General features: G+C 38.6%; 1 protein-coding gene across 1 annotated transcript in view; it reads right to left on the reverse strand.

Moving 5' to 3' along the window:
- Window positions 1-17,397, reverse strand: part of BANK1 (B cell scaffold protein with ankyrin repeats 1) — a gene marked incomplete at both ends in the record, with an annotated part of 125,638 nt that overhangs the window by 79,482 nt on the left and 28,759 nt on the right. Inside the window, 3 exons of the mRNA XM_084286018.1 lie at window positions 5,061-5,203; window positions 7,272-7,410; window positions 8,632-8,780. Of these exons, the coding sequence (XP_084142144.1) occupies window positions 5,061-5,203; window positions 7,272-7,410; window positions 8,632-8,780 (431 nt within the window). The remainder of the gene's footprint in view (window positions 1-5,060; window positions 5,204-7,271; window positions 7,411-8,631; window positions 8,781-17,397) is intronic.

The following is a 17,397-nucleotide window of genomic DNA, read 5'->3' on the forward strand; positions in this document are numbered from 1 at the left end:
GGAGTACCTTGGGAATGTATAGCTCTTACTTTGCACTTAAACAACCAGAGTGACCTGAGACAAAGCAGTATTTCTCAGTCTGAGACGGAGCAAGTTCTTGAAATGCAGAGGGCACCCAATTTCGTGAACTTGCAGCGAAATTGTCAAGGTCGCAAACTGCTGCACGCTTAACCACATCAAGCTGGTCAGTTTTTACAAGAGGTAAAACAAAAGGTCAGTTTTTACAAGACAGGCCAATTTCTGTCTCAGTGTCTGACCTCCCAAAGGGAACAAATTGAATTAGAGTTAGATTTGTCATGCTATAACAGGCCTGCCTTCCCACGACCAGCCCATCCATTTCTAGGAATTTGAAGGCAGGCACAACGTGCTTCTGATACAGTCATCACAGTGAGATTTGCTTCAAGTTTTCTGCCTCATTTTTTCCCCCTCTTTCTAAGTGGATCTGAAACCTGAAGGCTCAAGCACATGGTTTCTCAAGCCATCCTGTAAATGAAACCTTACTGACTAGCTTTGCTCTACTACTCTACAACAAAGGCATGCTAAGAAAATCTAGTTTAACTACTAAAAAAATACCTACGTTAGTGCCTTTCAGCTCATACACAGGAAAGCCTGTTCCACTAGTTATGTGAAGACATTAGCCGAAATAAGAATGACACAGAAGCAGCAATGGGATCAGTTTGCACTCTTCAGCTAGCAGGGAAGAGCTCCGTACCAACACAAAGGTGATCTCCTCCAGGAAGGAATTCACTTTAGAGACTTTTACTTGACTTTACTGCCCCTTTCTGTTGCAGAATGCTCTCAGACGAAGCACACTGCATTTACGTATTCTGCTATGCCCTATACAGCTCCCTATAGGCCTGGGGGAACTTCCTGAGAACCCCACCACCACCACCACACACCTCAAATTCATGCTGAAAAGCCAGCAGGAATAGGACAGTATTAAAGTTAGGCACGCTGCAAGGAAACACTGAACCAGTGAGAAGTTTGTGAGAGCCCACGTTTTAGAGAAAAAAAAAAAAGATTTAAAGCCTGACAGAAAAGAAGTAAAAGCATGACTTCCTGCCTGTTTCCCCGTAGGCAAGTTCTTCTTTCCAGAAACCATTCAGAATTAAGCCACTAAGTTTCCAGGCAATACTTTTCCATCCACTCTGCTCTCCCCTTCAATCTTAGTCCTTCTGCAAGAATTACCAACTACCCCAGAGCTCATCCCCAGAAGCAAGCCCTTGTTCCCTACCTCCTCCCCGCCTCCTTTTCAGAGCAGCAGGACACAGAGGTGAGCACCAGAGAAGCCCCGAGTGCCGGCTGTCCATCACACCCGGGCATCACAACAATAACACGAATAAAAAGGAAAAGCCCAAGCACACATTTTGCTACTTTTGTGAACGAGGTGACCTACATTCTTTCATAGCTGCTAACAAAGCCCTGAAAATGTGTGCCACTGAAGCAGCACGCAGACACTAAATTAACATACTTCTCACTGGCTTTAGCAGTACTAACAAGGTTACATTTACATAAAGATGAACTACTTCAGGAGTTCTTATGTATCAGATGCTCCTTCATATGCACTGCCATAGCTAGATTACTTCTGCCACACAGTATGGGCTAGGGTTAAAAAAAAAAATAATAAAATAAATCACGTCGGCATTTCTTACAACTTTAGCCACTGGTGGAATATGGAGAGATTTCATATTTAGGGGAAAGGAAGGAAACTTTTCAAAATGAGAGTTGCTGATGTGGCTTAGAAGATTGAAATATTAAAACCAGTTTCAAAGGAAGTATCTTAGGGGATCAGGTGAAGGCGCATACCTAATATCTCCCCATAAGGCATATAGCTATTTCTCGCAAGCTCTCACAGAAGAGGCTGCAGTTGATTTTCATTCTTCTTTTTTTCAATATACTCTGTAACTGAAATCCTGTTTGATGACTCTGATATAAAAAAAAAAAAAGACTCAAAAATCCTCAGAATCACATTATCCAACCCAAGTTTGTCACAAAAACTTTTTGACTCTCTCTGGATACTCTAAGTCACTCAAACTAACAGGAAGCTATCGATTTCAGTAATAAGGATATGACCCTACTTTCCATTTTTCTGCAGTCCTAAGAAATGTGTACCAAGAAACCCCAACACTGAAAAATTGAATCAATAGTTGCATTTGGTAGAAAGTCTGAGAGAAAAATCAATACGGCATGTAAATCCAGGGGAATGTTGAAATGAAAAGCTGATGAAAAGTGAAAAATAAATAAATAAATAAATATATGAAAAAGTTTACTTGTGCATTATAAAAACTTTAAAATCAGTCAGGTTAGTACTTACAAGAGTTCCTTTAATGCAGAACTGTATGAAAGTGAAAGAACAAGCAATGAATGGCCTTTACCCCATGTTCAGCCCTATATGGTCTGACAGCAAGTTTGTTCAGAATTATAATACAGTTGTTATAATCCCAACTCTTCCTACTTTAATATAAATTTTCAGATTGTATTCCTTCAAAACTTTTGGAAAGAAACTCAATTAGTTTTTCCTCTATTTATTTTCTTACACTGTAAATACTTGCTTGGTTTCTTACTATGTCTTGCTAATGTTGCTAAACGCTTTTAGAAATGCAGACAAATACAGAGCAGAAAATGATCAAGAGATGCAGCAAAGAATTTCATCCAAAACTATGATTTGTGAAAATCTTAAAATACATTTAATCTAAACTATGGCTAATCTTTAATTCCTCTCTAAAAATAAAAAGAGGAATTTATAGGTGCAGGAGTCCCTTACATTGCTGGCCTCCCATTAATGCCTATGAATTGACCTGACCACCAGTGAAAGGAATGGACAGCTGTAAGCCTATTAATTTGTTGGGTTTGGTTCATCTGTTTGGGTTTGCTGGGGGCCAAAGTAGAGAAGGGGACAATAGTCTTCGTGTGGATATCATCTCCAAGTCACCACAAAGGCCACGAACACAATATACAATATAATGAAAGCATTTTACCAAAGCATTGTATCTTTGGTATGCATTACTGTAGCAATTTCCTTTCATCAGAGAATTTTAATAAGGATTGCAAGCATTTGTGAAAATCTTGAACTTTTCTTTGAACCACAGAATGATATTGCTTTGATCAATAATTGCTGTAAGCTTTTCTATTTTACTTTAATTTTGTTTTCCATTGTGTTTGATTGTTACTTTGCATAGATAAACCACTGTTGCCCCAGGATACTTTTGCAAATAAGCTGATAGTCTCAAAGGTTTTAATTATCCTGGTTAAATAAAAGTTACTACTACTCCTGCTACTTGATGGGAATTCTAATTAGTACCAAGGCTGTTCTGTTTTTCTTCGTGTGAACACATTTAAGATTAAGTTAAATCATGTTCTGTAAATTGTAGTTTTACAATATATCTTACTGCCATTAAATCAGGTTCACATGAAAGCTTGAAGTATTTTAAAAGTTTGTGGAAATGGCTCAGCTCCCCAGCCAGTTAACATACCTCACTCCGTGGCCCAGTGGGTACCATTAAAAAATGCAATGACAAATCTTCCAACACATGCACACTTACAAAAGAGTTACCATCAGCATACTTTCTTACACAGCAGTCATCGTATTGTGCGGATTGTGCAGCTTGCTTGATTATGAACATTTTCTCATGACTGATTTTCCAGTTGCCAACACACTAACATTAAGTTCACGGCACTGAGTGCCTGCTCAGTTAAAAGCCTGCTTATTACCCAGATGAGTAAAGGCAAGCAAACTGTTAAACACAGCTGATAGCCAAAACACTACAGCTGTATTTCCTGGTGCTACTGCTCTGCACAGAAATATTTTTGCATTTGTATATAATTTGAGTTGCATCTGTCTTACTAAATATTAAGCATGCTGGTTAAATGAAGGGTCAGACTCCTGAATAACACAAAGAGATCTCCATTAGAAATAGCAGGTGTGTTGTAGGTATCTAGGTTACGACATTAGTTATATTTTTTTAATCATAATACATTTCCTATGCATAACATTTTAAATAAAACCTGTTAGAAACTTACTTCCAAGTCCTTCTAACGATGGATATTACAGAGATTTTAAGAATGCACTTGTATTTAAAGTCACACTATTTTTTCTTGTGCAATGGCTTGTTTGCTTAGAACAAAAGTGAAATGTATTTGGAAACAATCTGCCCCCATCCTGAACTGAATACAAATAACACAATACATCATTTTTTATTAATCCTTTTTTTTATGTTTATAATGCCTTAGGTGGTAGATAAGGTAGATTTGTCACAGGAAAATGAGACTGTCTGTGCTGGAAACAGAGACTATTATTTTTGTTCTGGCTTTGCAATTACAATATAGACATCATGACAAGTCTACTCTGGCTACCCACCATTCAACAAATGATACTTGAGGTTCTGTCCCTTCTTAATAAATGTTTTCTTTTCTTATTATTTTGTATGTGCCATCGGCAAAGGACGTTGCAGAGTACTGCAGTCTGCTGTGCTGATTTGAAATCCAGCTCAAAATCTGAATTCTTCTAAATATATGCAAGGAATCTGCATGGCAACCAGCAAACCACATGAATGATAATTCAGCAGCTGTAAATGGACTCTGCTTGAATAGCAACCTGCCTTTTTCTGTACCAGCTATGCCAGAAAAAAATCCCATTTGCTGGTGAATGAATAATAATCGTCCAAATACAATGTGACTTAACATGACTTGTTTCTATTGGCTTTAGAACATACTCAAAGGAAGGCTTTTCAAGGGAGACAGACATCACTACTATTTGTTATTATTTTCATCCTCTGTAATGTAGGATGTTGTTCATTGGGCATATACAGCACCAAGGATGTTTATATCACTCTAAATGAAAACCAAAAAAAGGAGAGAAAATCTGTTTTCACTTGCCTGACTTGCTCACAACAAGGTATCTCAAAGACGGGCCTCTTTAATCCTGAGCCTATTATTGAGCCATTATTCATTACTACGCAATCAAAACAAAGTCTTTACAGCATGGCGTATGTTTTCTTAGCTCATATTGGCACTTACATTTTATTTTTTTTTTCATTAACTTAATGCAGAAGTCAACTTACCTGACAAGCAAAAGCTATTGGGTCAGCCACTTTCTGAAACACGCGCTCAATCTCTTCTAGTGCAGTATAATACTCGATCTGTGCTGTGGTCTTAATGACTCCTCCACAGTAGACATTTATATACACAGGGCCAGCAGGAAAATCTTATAAAACACAAATCAGAACAGTAGCTGAAAATATTTTGCAATCCCAGACCAGACATCTCAGGGAATGAGTAAAAGAGCAGAGGAAAATACCACAGAAAATGCATAAGATGTGATGAATTGATTGGATTTGCATTTCACAGATGATTTAGTGTAGGCAGTTCTGTACGCAGGTCTTTCAATCTAACATTAAAAAGCTGACAAAAGAAAATACATATCTGTAAATCCGTATGAAACAAAGCTACTGTGTTGCTTCATGTTAGAAAGGAGGTGAAAACTGTATACTTCCAATTTCCAACTTCCCTTTGATGGACTGATGACCTATAATCAGCTCCCTTATGTCTACAAATTAAGGAAAAGTTCATTTATTACAAATTGCTATTCATCTTTTGAAACATTTTCTTAATCGCAGGCAAGGTTCTCAAAATTGGACTTGAACTAGACTGCAGAAATTGCAGTATAATTACCTCCATTCCAGTTGTTTACCTAGTAAAAGCAAAGGAAAGAGGCATTTGTACAGCCTGTTACTTAAGTATGAGTTGCTCTGTGTATGCAGCATGAGCCCTCTCTATGAGCTCATTTTATAATTCATTAGTATTCATGGTGCCAGGCATCCTGCTGTACCATACCAGCACTAGCACAGTTTTCTTACAATTCCAACTCTGCCCACTACAGAACGATAAAAACGGGCAGCCCTGCAAATGGAGAAGAGTAATAGGGCCAAAGAAACTAAATGAATAGAATATTAACTTAAATGGAAAGCTGCCCAAACCTTTTTTTCCCCCGTTTTTCTTATAATGTTAGATCAGCTAGATCCTTATTATAAAAAAGTTATTCCCAAACTTCAACTTCTCCAGGTTTTGTAACAAGGATCATAGAGAAATGTTTCAAAAACAAAAACGTTTCAGAAATGAAATTAAATTGCAGGTCTCTACCACATTTTTCATCATATTTCATTTACTGTTCCCAATTTATTTCTGCATCCATTATTGGATCCTCCCTGTGATTAACAATGATCTTACAGAATCATTCTGGAAGAATCCTTTAAGACCTGAGAACAAGGATTTAAGCTTTCCTCCTCTGAAATCCAGTTACTGATGAAAATTTCCTGTTGGTGATGTATTTCCCATTCATGTCTCTAAAAACAGACTCTCTGCACCATCACAGCAGTAAAGAACTCACAGGGCACATGGACCGTGGTCAGGATGAAAAATCAGGCCACAATTACTCCAAAATAGTGCCAAGAAGCCTGTAGCTCTAAGAGATCTGTAGCCTACATATATATTTTTCTTCTTAATGCAGCCTAAACATATAATTTTCTTCCTACCTACAGTTATATTGCAATGGTCATAAAATAAAATATTATGCAAGTTCCTTTGGGAATATACAGCATGCAACAGAATGGCAAGCTACACTCTGAATGCCTAGGTCTTAACTGTTTTAACTTGTAACTCTCATTAAGTGCTTGGGGACAAGCGTGACCCTTAAATTGGCACTGTGGATCTCCTAAGATAAAATGCTGTGTTTTTTTCCTTTGTTTATCATGTTCCAGGCAAAACAGGGAAATATGGCAAGTAAAATTATGTATGGAGCAGTTGAAAAAAAATCATTATAAACCAGCTGATCTGAGTGACACAGAGAAATGGCATGGACATGAAAAAAAGAACAAAGAAAAATATTTCCTATGTCAGTAAGAATTATAGAGAGGAGTATAACCAAAGTTACTGCATTAGATATAAAATGAAACATTTTAGTAATAGGGTAATAAGAAAAGAATATTAGCTTTCCATTTTATGGCAGTGTTTTTGAAGAATGTTAATCTGTGACTAATCAATGACATTTTAAGACTGCCACATGCCATTTAACCACACAAAAACAACCTAATAGAGCCTAGCTTCCCATAAATCACAAGGCCTTGCTTCTCTGCATTATTAATAAATGTTCTGTATGCAAAACCCATGTACAGGAAACACCTACAAAGCAGTGGGAAGTGAAACTACTTATCAGAAAAAGCAAAGGGAGTCCAAAATTCTCTCCTTACTTAAAGGTAAAGAATTTTTTTTCTTACCTAAGGCTTTCATATACTTGACCTTCTTATTCCAAGAGGCTGGCTGTGTCCTAATTCGTTGATTATCTGCTATGAATTCAATTTCAAAAGTTTCATCATCTATTTCATCTTTCAACAAAATGAATATTTCACCAGGGTTCTATAAAATTAAAATATGTTCCCATTAGTCAGTCTTTCATAAAATTATACTGAAAGCATAAAATGCAAATTAAAACATAAGTTGGAAGGAAAGTTCCTTTACCAATAAGTTCACACAAAAAACATCACAACACCAAAACATGATGCCAGCTCAGTGTTATCCTTCAGTATTTTACAAAGAGTAAATGACAAAATTAATGTAGTACTTCAAATTCAGCTTACCTACCAATGTTCTAAAGCAGTATTTTAAATGCATATGTAGGTGTAGTGCTACTTCTTCTACAGCTATTCTACCGTACAGTCTAGAAAAACAACATTCAGCCATGTAAGAAGAACCTACAATACCTAAAACTCATTTAAACTCTTACAATGAGCTGACAGTAAAGTAAGACAGAAGCAGCAAGTAACCCGAGACAACAGCCCTCTACTGCCTCCTGAACTGAAGTGTTGTTATTGTATGTATAGAATATGGCATAAATGGTATGTATCAAAATAAAACATCTCTTTTATTACTTGATATTCAGCTGGTAATCTGCCCCCAGGGGCTAACATATGGGCAAGCCTGCTGAAACACAGCAAGCAAAATATGTGACATTTCAACTGCAACCTCCATATCTGACCACAGCCACCCAATTACATGAAGGAATGCAGCACTGGATAATGTATTTCCCCTGTTTACATTTTCACGTATTTTCTCGCAGCAACCCTGATCAAAACCAAACACACAAGAACGTTTGTGTCCATCGGACGTGCATGCAGATATGTATACAAAAATATTTCTGATTTCAATTTAAAATTAGGCAAGGCATATGCTCACACAATCCCTCATTGTATAACTCACGCAGTATGGGTACATATATATGTGCCCATCGTGGATTCTTCACAAGAGGCTCTCTGTATCTCCAGAAATCACTGACTATGTGCTCCCTCTCAACTACAAGGTCCTCGTGACAGTGACATCTCTACCCAAGCTGACAAATAATTCTCATAGAAATAAAATCCCTCAGAGGCTGTCTCAAAACTATTTTACTTGCAAATCTTCTGTCTGCAGTATGGATATGACACAAAGACAAAATAAATCCGATTGCAGTCTTCATACACTCTCATTTTGGCCCCTTATCTGAGATTTGTTTTCAAAACTGATACAGTATGAATGAGACTGCAGCAGAGAAAGAAGAACACTGACTGTTATCCTGAAGATTTCAGCATCCAAAAACCTTACCTCACATGATATTCTTTCTGGAAGCACCAATACCGACTGCTCATTAGCTTCTAATGTTTCAGACAGTACTTCTGGTTCAAAATTGAGATCTGCTTTTTCTGGAGCTCCCCTGGTATCTGGTAAGTTAAAATCACAGCTGCTCTGGTCATCTGAAATAAATACGGCGAAGTGAGGACATTGTTAATCACTCCAGATCAATAAAACACGGCAATGATTTGGTTTAAAACATACTAGAGAATTTGCACAGCATTTGGAGTCACATTAAGGGCACTGTGTGAAAGCTTGGCAAAATTCCCCTTAATTTAAATAAGGTGAGCTTTTCCTCTCTGATCAAGAGCTTGCCTCTGTAGTTCTGGTCCTGCAACCTTTATTTCCATGAACAGGCTCTGCTCATGTGCTTCATCTCACTAGGGTCAAAGCAGACACGGCCTTTAGACCAAAATCACTGCGATATCCGAGGTTGAAGAGAAGAGCCACTTTTGCTGTCTCAGTAAAAGAAACTCTCTTGCTGATAGCAAGGAAGGACTGATGAGGACAGGGATGCATGGGACCACGTAACCACAACAGCAGACACACCTTTCCTTGACACTGAGACTCCACAGCCTTTGCCCTCCTTCAAGAACAAAAAGATGGCCCCAAAGGCTTACATATTTTGCGTAGGGTAGTCTGGGTTTGGATATGCTACACCAATCACACAGGCAGCTTGTGACCGATGTCTTTTCTGTTTCCACTGTACCAGGAAAGGCCCAAGAGCCACAGTGAATCCTTCACCAAATCACCGAGCTTTAATGAGGAAATATAAAAGAATTGACAACTGCATCTGCAGAGCTCTGACTAAGCCCGTGTTTTAGCAAGGCTATTCCTCACACCTGCTGCTTCTCAGCTGTATCATTACTGCTCGGCTCCAGACACTCTATTACCCTGTACAAAACACTCTTGCCACCCATCTCAAAGGACTGCAGCAGCTCTTCATCACGCCAGATTACCCGGCATATCGCAGACACCTAGTTAGATTAATGACAACATCCCAAGCAGCTCAGAGTTAAAAATCCTGACTGGCTGGTGAGACAATATCCTGAGAGATATCAACAAGATCTTGTATTACTCTAAATTACGGAACATCCACAGCCAATTACATTCTGGGACACAAATAACTTTTCGGGCACATCTTTGCCTTTTAAATGGATGTGGAATTAATATAAATTTGTGACGGGCAGCATACAGAACAGTAGCAATTTGCCTCTGCTCAAACAAATACCAAAGGCATTTTTACTTCTTTCCAGAAGCGCTCAAGTCACGGAGGTACACAAACCACACAGCACTCCTGAGCAGCACACAACTCTTTCCATTCAGCATCAGTGCTGGTAATTTACAATTAGTTTTCCCAGTTCTTGCTTGCCTTTATTTCCCCAGATGTCTCACTCTCTCTGTTACAGAATGTTCCCTCTCCTTACCAACCTTGCTTTGCTTCTGAAGGCACGGATTTTAATAAATTTCTTCTATAATAAATGCAAGCGCTCAGCAAAGTTATGCTGGCGAATGTAGTACAGAAACTTTGGTATGCAGCGCCTGATGGAGAACGCATTTTGGAGATGTGTTTTGATTTCTAAAGAGGTCTCAGAAGAAAAAAAAAAAAAAAAAAAGTATCATTTGTCCACGTTTTGTTGAGGAAGCTAAAGGTTCTGTGAACATCTATGGTGGGCGGTTCAGTGTTCATCACCAGCTATTAAAATTTCCCCAGCCTACTCCTGCTTATATCATCATGTCTTTAGTGCAAACTAATTCGCAATGCAAGTGCTGAATTCAGCGCAGATTGGTAAAATTACACTGAGCCTATGTGTAGACGCACTTCCCTGAATTGAAGTAGTTCTCATTGCCTTTGCTTGGGTTTATTTTGAAAGTCAAATAAACTAAACTGAGTAAAGACTATACTGAAAGAGAATCCATGCAGTTTAGCTAATCCAGCTGAAAAAATAAGTTAATTTCTCTGATTATCATGGTAGAGACTAGACTTTATTCAGCATTGCCTTCAAGGCCTGAACCCTTGCAGGGGAGAACAGTTTTTGCTTTGTGTGCCTAGGATGCCGTATACCCACAGCATGTACCTCAGGAATATTCTACATTGAGATTTTAAGTCACTCATAAATCTTCCGCTAACACACAGAGAATTAGCTTCAGAAGGCAACTCATAGGAGGTGCATGCTTCTTCTGAAAAATCTTCTGCCACGTTATGCAAAGGAGCCTTGCAAAGACAAGAACCATTTCATTATCAGCCAGACAGAGTGAAAGGGCTGAATAATAAATCTGGTAGGCACTGGATTCATAGGTGCCAGCTTCCTGTCATTTATCATTCTTCAAGGATTGTGTGGACACATCCTAATCGATGTGAAGTTCGTGATAACTGTATTTCTACAGCCTGCGCTCTACTTATCAAAGGTGATAGCCGTTGCTTCCACCTTTTAATGTCCGCAATAATTCATCTAGCAAGGTCAATACTAGTGCTATCACTTTGATTCAAATTAGGATAATGTTTTCCTCCTGCATTAACTGCTCTTCATATTTTTATTATGCGCACTGACATACATTATCAGGACTGCAGCCCAGCCAAAATTAGGACTGCACTGCTCTAGAGTTTACACAAATTATTAAGAAATGTGGCTCTCACATCACAGACTTTGATATTAAATAGAATGAGGGATTCCCCTGTTGACTGTGAAAAGTGGTTAGCAATTTATTAGCTAAAAACGATCAAGCAAGACCTCTTCCAGTAAATGTCAAGTCTCTATTATATATGTATCAATGAAAATGATCTACAGCAGTCTAAGAATAAGAGGGATTTATGTCATCACCACCCTATATTTAGTGAGCAAACTCTATAACCACCATTTCCAGCACTCAGACTCCTACTAGCAGCTGCATGCTACCTAGCCTAAAATGGCATGGAACAACCAAGCGATGTGTTAGTTACAGATGGTGAACAAGCAATACCCCAGGAATTAAGCAAACTACAGGCTGGTGGCAGTAGCTAAAGCAATACGGTTCATAAGGGTTTAATATCACAGTGATAATATACTGCTAAAACAGATGGAGCATATGTATAGACATCTTTTGTGTTTATTGTGGGCAGAAGGTGTTATTTGCTATACGGGTCTTCTGTACAATTGAATTTTGAATTTTGGACATCTTCAATGTTAATCCTCTTCATGGTCTTGCATTTAACCAGGAAGTGATGGCTAGGGAGCCTCATCAATTGTTAAGGCTTTAAGAAAAAAAATAAAATCATTTAACAAGAATTTAGAACTGGAGGCAAAGATTATCTTAAAAGAAACATAAAAGGAACGTCATTATAATCCTAAAATATCTAAGAGAGTGGATATATTAAAGGGTAGGTGTAGCTTGGTGAATGTGTTCTTTTAACTTTTTACATTAGTGACCTATCTGTGAGGTTCTTCAAATGGAGCAGTAATGATTAAAATAATGGATGACTAAAAATGGATCCTTTCTCGTAGGGTAAAAATATAAGAAGTTATTGTTAATAACTAATGATGTTTAGACAGCACTACGAGCTAGAAGCTAAAAAGAAACCAAACCCTACAACAGTCTTCCACTGACTATTCGGGGTACTCCTGCTGGGAATTATCATCTGTTATAGAGGGCACTGCTCCATCACCTTCGGGCTGTTTTTGTTGGCTTGCTTTTGATAAATATCTATCACTGATCACCACACAGAAAAGACTGATCTTAATTTAAAGATGTTATTTAAATAATCAAATATTTTACCTCAAATTACTGCGGCAGTTATTCCTTTAATTGGGCGGGGTGCTGATGTTTTCAGTTTTACCTCAATCTTTCATCTTAGGTCACATAACTTCAGAACATCAATTTGGTAGATTTTACACAAAAAGTTTTGGATAGCAGTACGGCTTCCAATTCCACCTTTTTATCTGAATTCATGAAATGACTCTGAAATTGCATTCCTTTGCATGAACTGTAATTTTCATGAAGCCCTTCTAGTCTCTTGTGCATTCAACAACTAATGCCTAGCCGAGGCTTCTGAACAACTTCCCCATCACATCCGACCTCCTCCAAAAAAAAAAGAATTGTAAATATCCTCTTTAGCTTTTCCTATTGCAGTCTACATGTGGGTTATAAATTGTCTGTCTTTGATTACTTGCTACATGTTTTGAGTCAACAATGTATGCGACAGATTTGGGGTAATAAAAATAGCAGAAAACAAACTTATAAAAGATTTATATGTTTTCTAAGGTTACTCATGGATTGAGTTTCACAGCCAAAATTTAGTTGGCTTTACAAAAGCAAAAATCCTGCTAGCTTTATGATTTTCAGTCCTTCTTTAGGTCTTGCTAAAGCAATGCCAGCTGAAGAAAAGAAACTGCCTTGAAAAAGGTCCTCATGCATCCATAGATCACACAACAAATAAGAGGAGGGAAAATAAGGGGCAAATCGGCTCAGACATGACAAGGAATGGAAAGGTGATTAAGCACATATGGCCAACTTGCCACATAAAAGAAAAGACGGGTTGTTGTTAATCAAAAGATTAAAGTGAAGAAGATGACGAAAGAGGATTTCAGTCAGATTCAGCAAATTGTTGAGGCATGATCATGGTGAGATCACTCCCTAGCATGATGTGAGGTATGGGCAGCTGTCGTCCCACTTTGTTCTGTGAGGTATAGCTAAAGAGAGGCTCATGTAAAACTGGCTGCCCTTCAGTTCAAAAGCTTGAAGTCCAACACATATGAGCACTCATCAGAGACGAGGACTGAAAGTAGAGCCAAAGACACACACACAAAGGCAACCTCCTAAATGCAGAAAAATGAGGAAAAGGACGAGTTGCAGCAGAGTGGCAATCAAAGCCAGCTTCTAACCACAAGGGTTGCTCTAGAGAAGACCTGAGAAAGGCTGTAAGAAACATGGCAGCAGCAAACATCCACCATGCTGGGCTTGCCATTCAGCGAATCTATCTTACTCAGCATGAACTTGGGATTTAGTCATCTTTACCATAAGTCTTTGCCAAGATATAATTTCAAAGCAAATCTCCTCTTCTATACTCTGTTGAAAAGTCTTCTTTTACTGATGGTGAGAGAGGCCTTGGGAACTGAAAGGTTTCTAAAATCACAGAAAATGATTAAACATGCTCAAACATACAAACATCTGACTTAATTTCCTCCGTTTGTTTTCTGTCATGTATAAATTCCAGACCTAGGTAAATGCATTCGTTACTGAACGAGTGCTAAATAACATTTCTCTCTATGCTGAATCATACATCTTTTGTAAAATACTTTGGCAGTTATCTTTGTTTTTCTCAAAATCATTCGCAGTCCCAGTTTCTGCTTCCATGGTTGAGTTCTTCTGTCAAAAAGAGTAGCTTTCTGTGAGTTGGCCTATTTTGCCCATGTCTCCAAAATGGTTGTTACTTTATTTATAGCGAACAATTTTTCTTGCAAATAAGCATCAAACTGACAGCTTCCTTAAAAGCTACGAGGAACAGCATTTTCTTTTCTGAGAATTCAGATGATGTTCATGTTATATTAGCAATGGATGGTGCTGCAATCTTCATTCACGCCTATTTCTCACCCACAGCATAGTGTTCCCCCCACATCTATTGTTTTCTGCTTCACTATGTACATGCAGGCAAAGACTGATTTGATTGCAAAGGTGCGTACCCACCTTTTCTGTATTAATCAGGCATGGTTTTGTACATAATTTACCACTCTGATGTAGTTGTAGCCTAATGGAGCCAGCATAAAAGCATCGAAACAACGTAAAAGTCATTGTATGTGTATCCAGATTGGAAGAGGGGTACAAACGGAAAAAATCTCACCTTCAAAAAAAACACCTAGAACTTCAAAAAGCAATTTACTATGAAATTCTCAATACTTCTTACTTAAGAAATAATTTGCATGAAATTGCAGGTGTTTGTTCCTATACGTACTTTCACATGACTTTAACTGCAGATTCAGAGGCAATCCAAAGCTAAAAAGACTAACTAGCTCCCAACTTGTCTGTGGCCTGGAAAAAAAGATTTGATAAACTCATTAATCCGTGTTTTGGTTCCAATGTATGCATTTAGATTAGAGATTAGAGGTTTTTCTCTCCGTGTATATCACATTTTCTGCAATCAAATCCATGATTTTCAGCTGTAGCAGCAGCACGAAGAATACAACCGCTCTGCTTAGCTTTAGACACACAGAAAGACTTTCCCGAAGTTTCTAAGCTACTAGGCATGCCAATTAGTTTGGAAATAATAACTACTTGCCTGAGGTCATTCAGGTGTGGAGCAGAACTGCTGATGGAGCCCAAGCCTGTTACTTCCAGATTCTACACTGCAGGTGCTTCCTTCCTGAGTCTTCTCCTGGGATAGGCAAACTGAAACCTGGCCCTCTGTGAGCACCAGCAGTTCTCAGATATTAAAGCCTAATATTATTGAATTAATTCATAATTCTTTAACGTTCTTAAAGAACCCATCTAGCTACTTCAGGGTTAATGGAGTTCTACCACAGTAAGAACATGGGCTTTTTGTTCCATTTCTCTGTGGTATCAGCACACACTTCACACTTTTTTTTTTTTCAGTAAAGGATGATAGGGCACCAAACACTGCCCCAAGTCCGAGACAGTTACAACAAGAATAACAGAGATGTGTTACTCTCCAGCTGCTGACTCAGATTTCAGGCCGAATCTTAAACATTTCACAAACACCATCCTCAAGGATCTAGCAGTGAGCAGCCAAACTTTCCCCTTTTGACCACATCAGAAGCTGTTCTCTTGATGAAGAATATCTTTTACAGCCATCAAGACTCAACGACAAGGCAGAAAGGCCATGAAGTTTGACGTAACTGAATAGTCCTTTACCAACTGCACTGGGAGAGGTAGGGGGGAGAGACACGGGTAGCTGGCACCCTCAGCCTTCGACCTACAAGTACAGGATGTGGATCACGAACAGTATCCAACCACTGACACAAGACAATGTGCTCCACATCGCAGCATCCCTTAAATCAATCAGGTAACGGGAGCTAGCCTGGACTGCAGCAACTCGTTTATCAAACAGCATAACTTGCTTTGAGCGTGACAGCAGAGCTCCAATACCTGTGCAAGGCTCTTACCAACCCCTGAATGAGATTTATGGTGATTTTCTTGACCTGTACGGCTCTAAGTTATATGGGATATGCCTGTCTAAGAGATCATGCGTCTCCCCATGCCATGCTGCCACAGTTTCAGCCAGCAGAAAGATTCCTACCAGAAACATTTGGTAATAAAGAAGAAGAAAAAAGTGATTTGTCAGCAAAACAAACTCAACAGGGGACAGGCTGCTTTGCAATTTATTCCCACCTCTGGTTTGAAATAGCTAAAATCTATTGACGCTTATGGCAGACTAAACAGCACACTGATTTCTCAGGAACACCATAAAAAGCAGTATTTTAGACGCGTATGCTTGGTTTCTAACTCTTGATTATTTTCCTTTTGTTAGGTTTATGAATATGAAAATAAATCTGAGGCCTTTACCTTTTAAGGTACCATCCTTGAATCCAGCACCCAGATGCCAGAATATGCAGATTCTACTAAAAGAGGATTTCAGATAGCATTGTAAGACCTAACAGCAGAGCAGAAGGGCTCTGATAGCTCCTTTACCTCTGGAAGGGATGCCAACTACTTTGTTACCAAATGCCAGCCTTTCTCGAGTTCATTATGGTTAAGGATATAGCTAACAGTATGCACATGTTAGTCTGAAAAAAACTCGGCAGGACCAAAAGATGTCTGCTAGTAAACTTAACGGGTAGACAGCTATTACGTGTTCACATCATATTTCTGTGCTCGGACTGCCCACCCCTAATTCGTTCAGTTCAATAGTACAGGATACAAACCTTAAAGGCAAACATTCAGAAAGACAAAGCTGTTTCACAGAAGGGAACAGCCTTTCTGAAGGTGAATATCAGCTAATGGGTACTTAAATTTTAGGCTAGTCATGCTTTGCAAGTAAATTAATGAATGCAACTCAACAATAAGGCATTCAAATTTTTTAGCTATATGGTTACAAGACTGCATACCCTGATCTGAGTAAGATTCCTCCACTTCTCCAACCTCAGTACAAATTATAAATAATGAGTCTTTGGAGAGCAGAAAATTTCCCGAGGAACCACAAGGGAATCTCTCAAAATGCAGCTTTCTAGTAATAAATATAAGACTACTTTTGTTATAGAGAAACCAGAAATAAAGTAAATACAAAGCGTTTGTGAGCGGCTAAGGAGCTGACTTGTTCAGCTGTCACCTACAGGAATGAGCCCTCATAAATCTGTAACATGGTGATTAGCATTCCACAACTGGATCTTTTCCATCACTGGCAGGTACTAGCAAATCAATTGTTTTCACATCTGCTTGGAGCTCATATTTCCCCAAAGGATCGCAGTGATCATATTGTTTTTCCATCTTCCAATGTACTCTCTGACCTTTTCCCTCAAGGCCTTGCACAATTCACTTTAGTCAATCACTTCTTATTGATTGTTAGTGCTTGCTCATTCCCCATCTATCTTTGCTTTATTGGATATATTGTTTGTTTTCTTTTTGTGTGTGTGTGTCTTGTCATCCACTCACTGCTCTTTCCGCCCTCGTTGCTTAAGATTTCTTATTTTGGTGTTGCACTTCTGATCTGTTCAACTTTCATTCCAGTGCAAGTCTAAATTCCATCTTCCCTCAGCTTGTCCGTACCTTTGTGCAATGCCTGTACGCTAAAAACACATTTAAACTTTCAGC

This window comes from Netta rufina (genome assembly GCF_964035555.1).
Source record: "Netta rufina genome assembly, chromosome: 4".
Taxonomy (NCBI): Eukaryota; Metazoa; Chordata; class Aves; order Anseriformes; family Anatidae; genus Netta; species Netta rufina.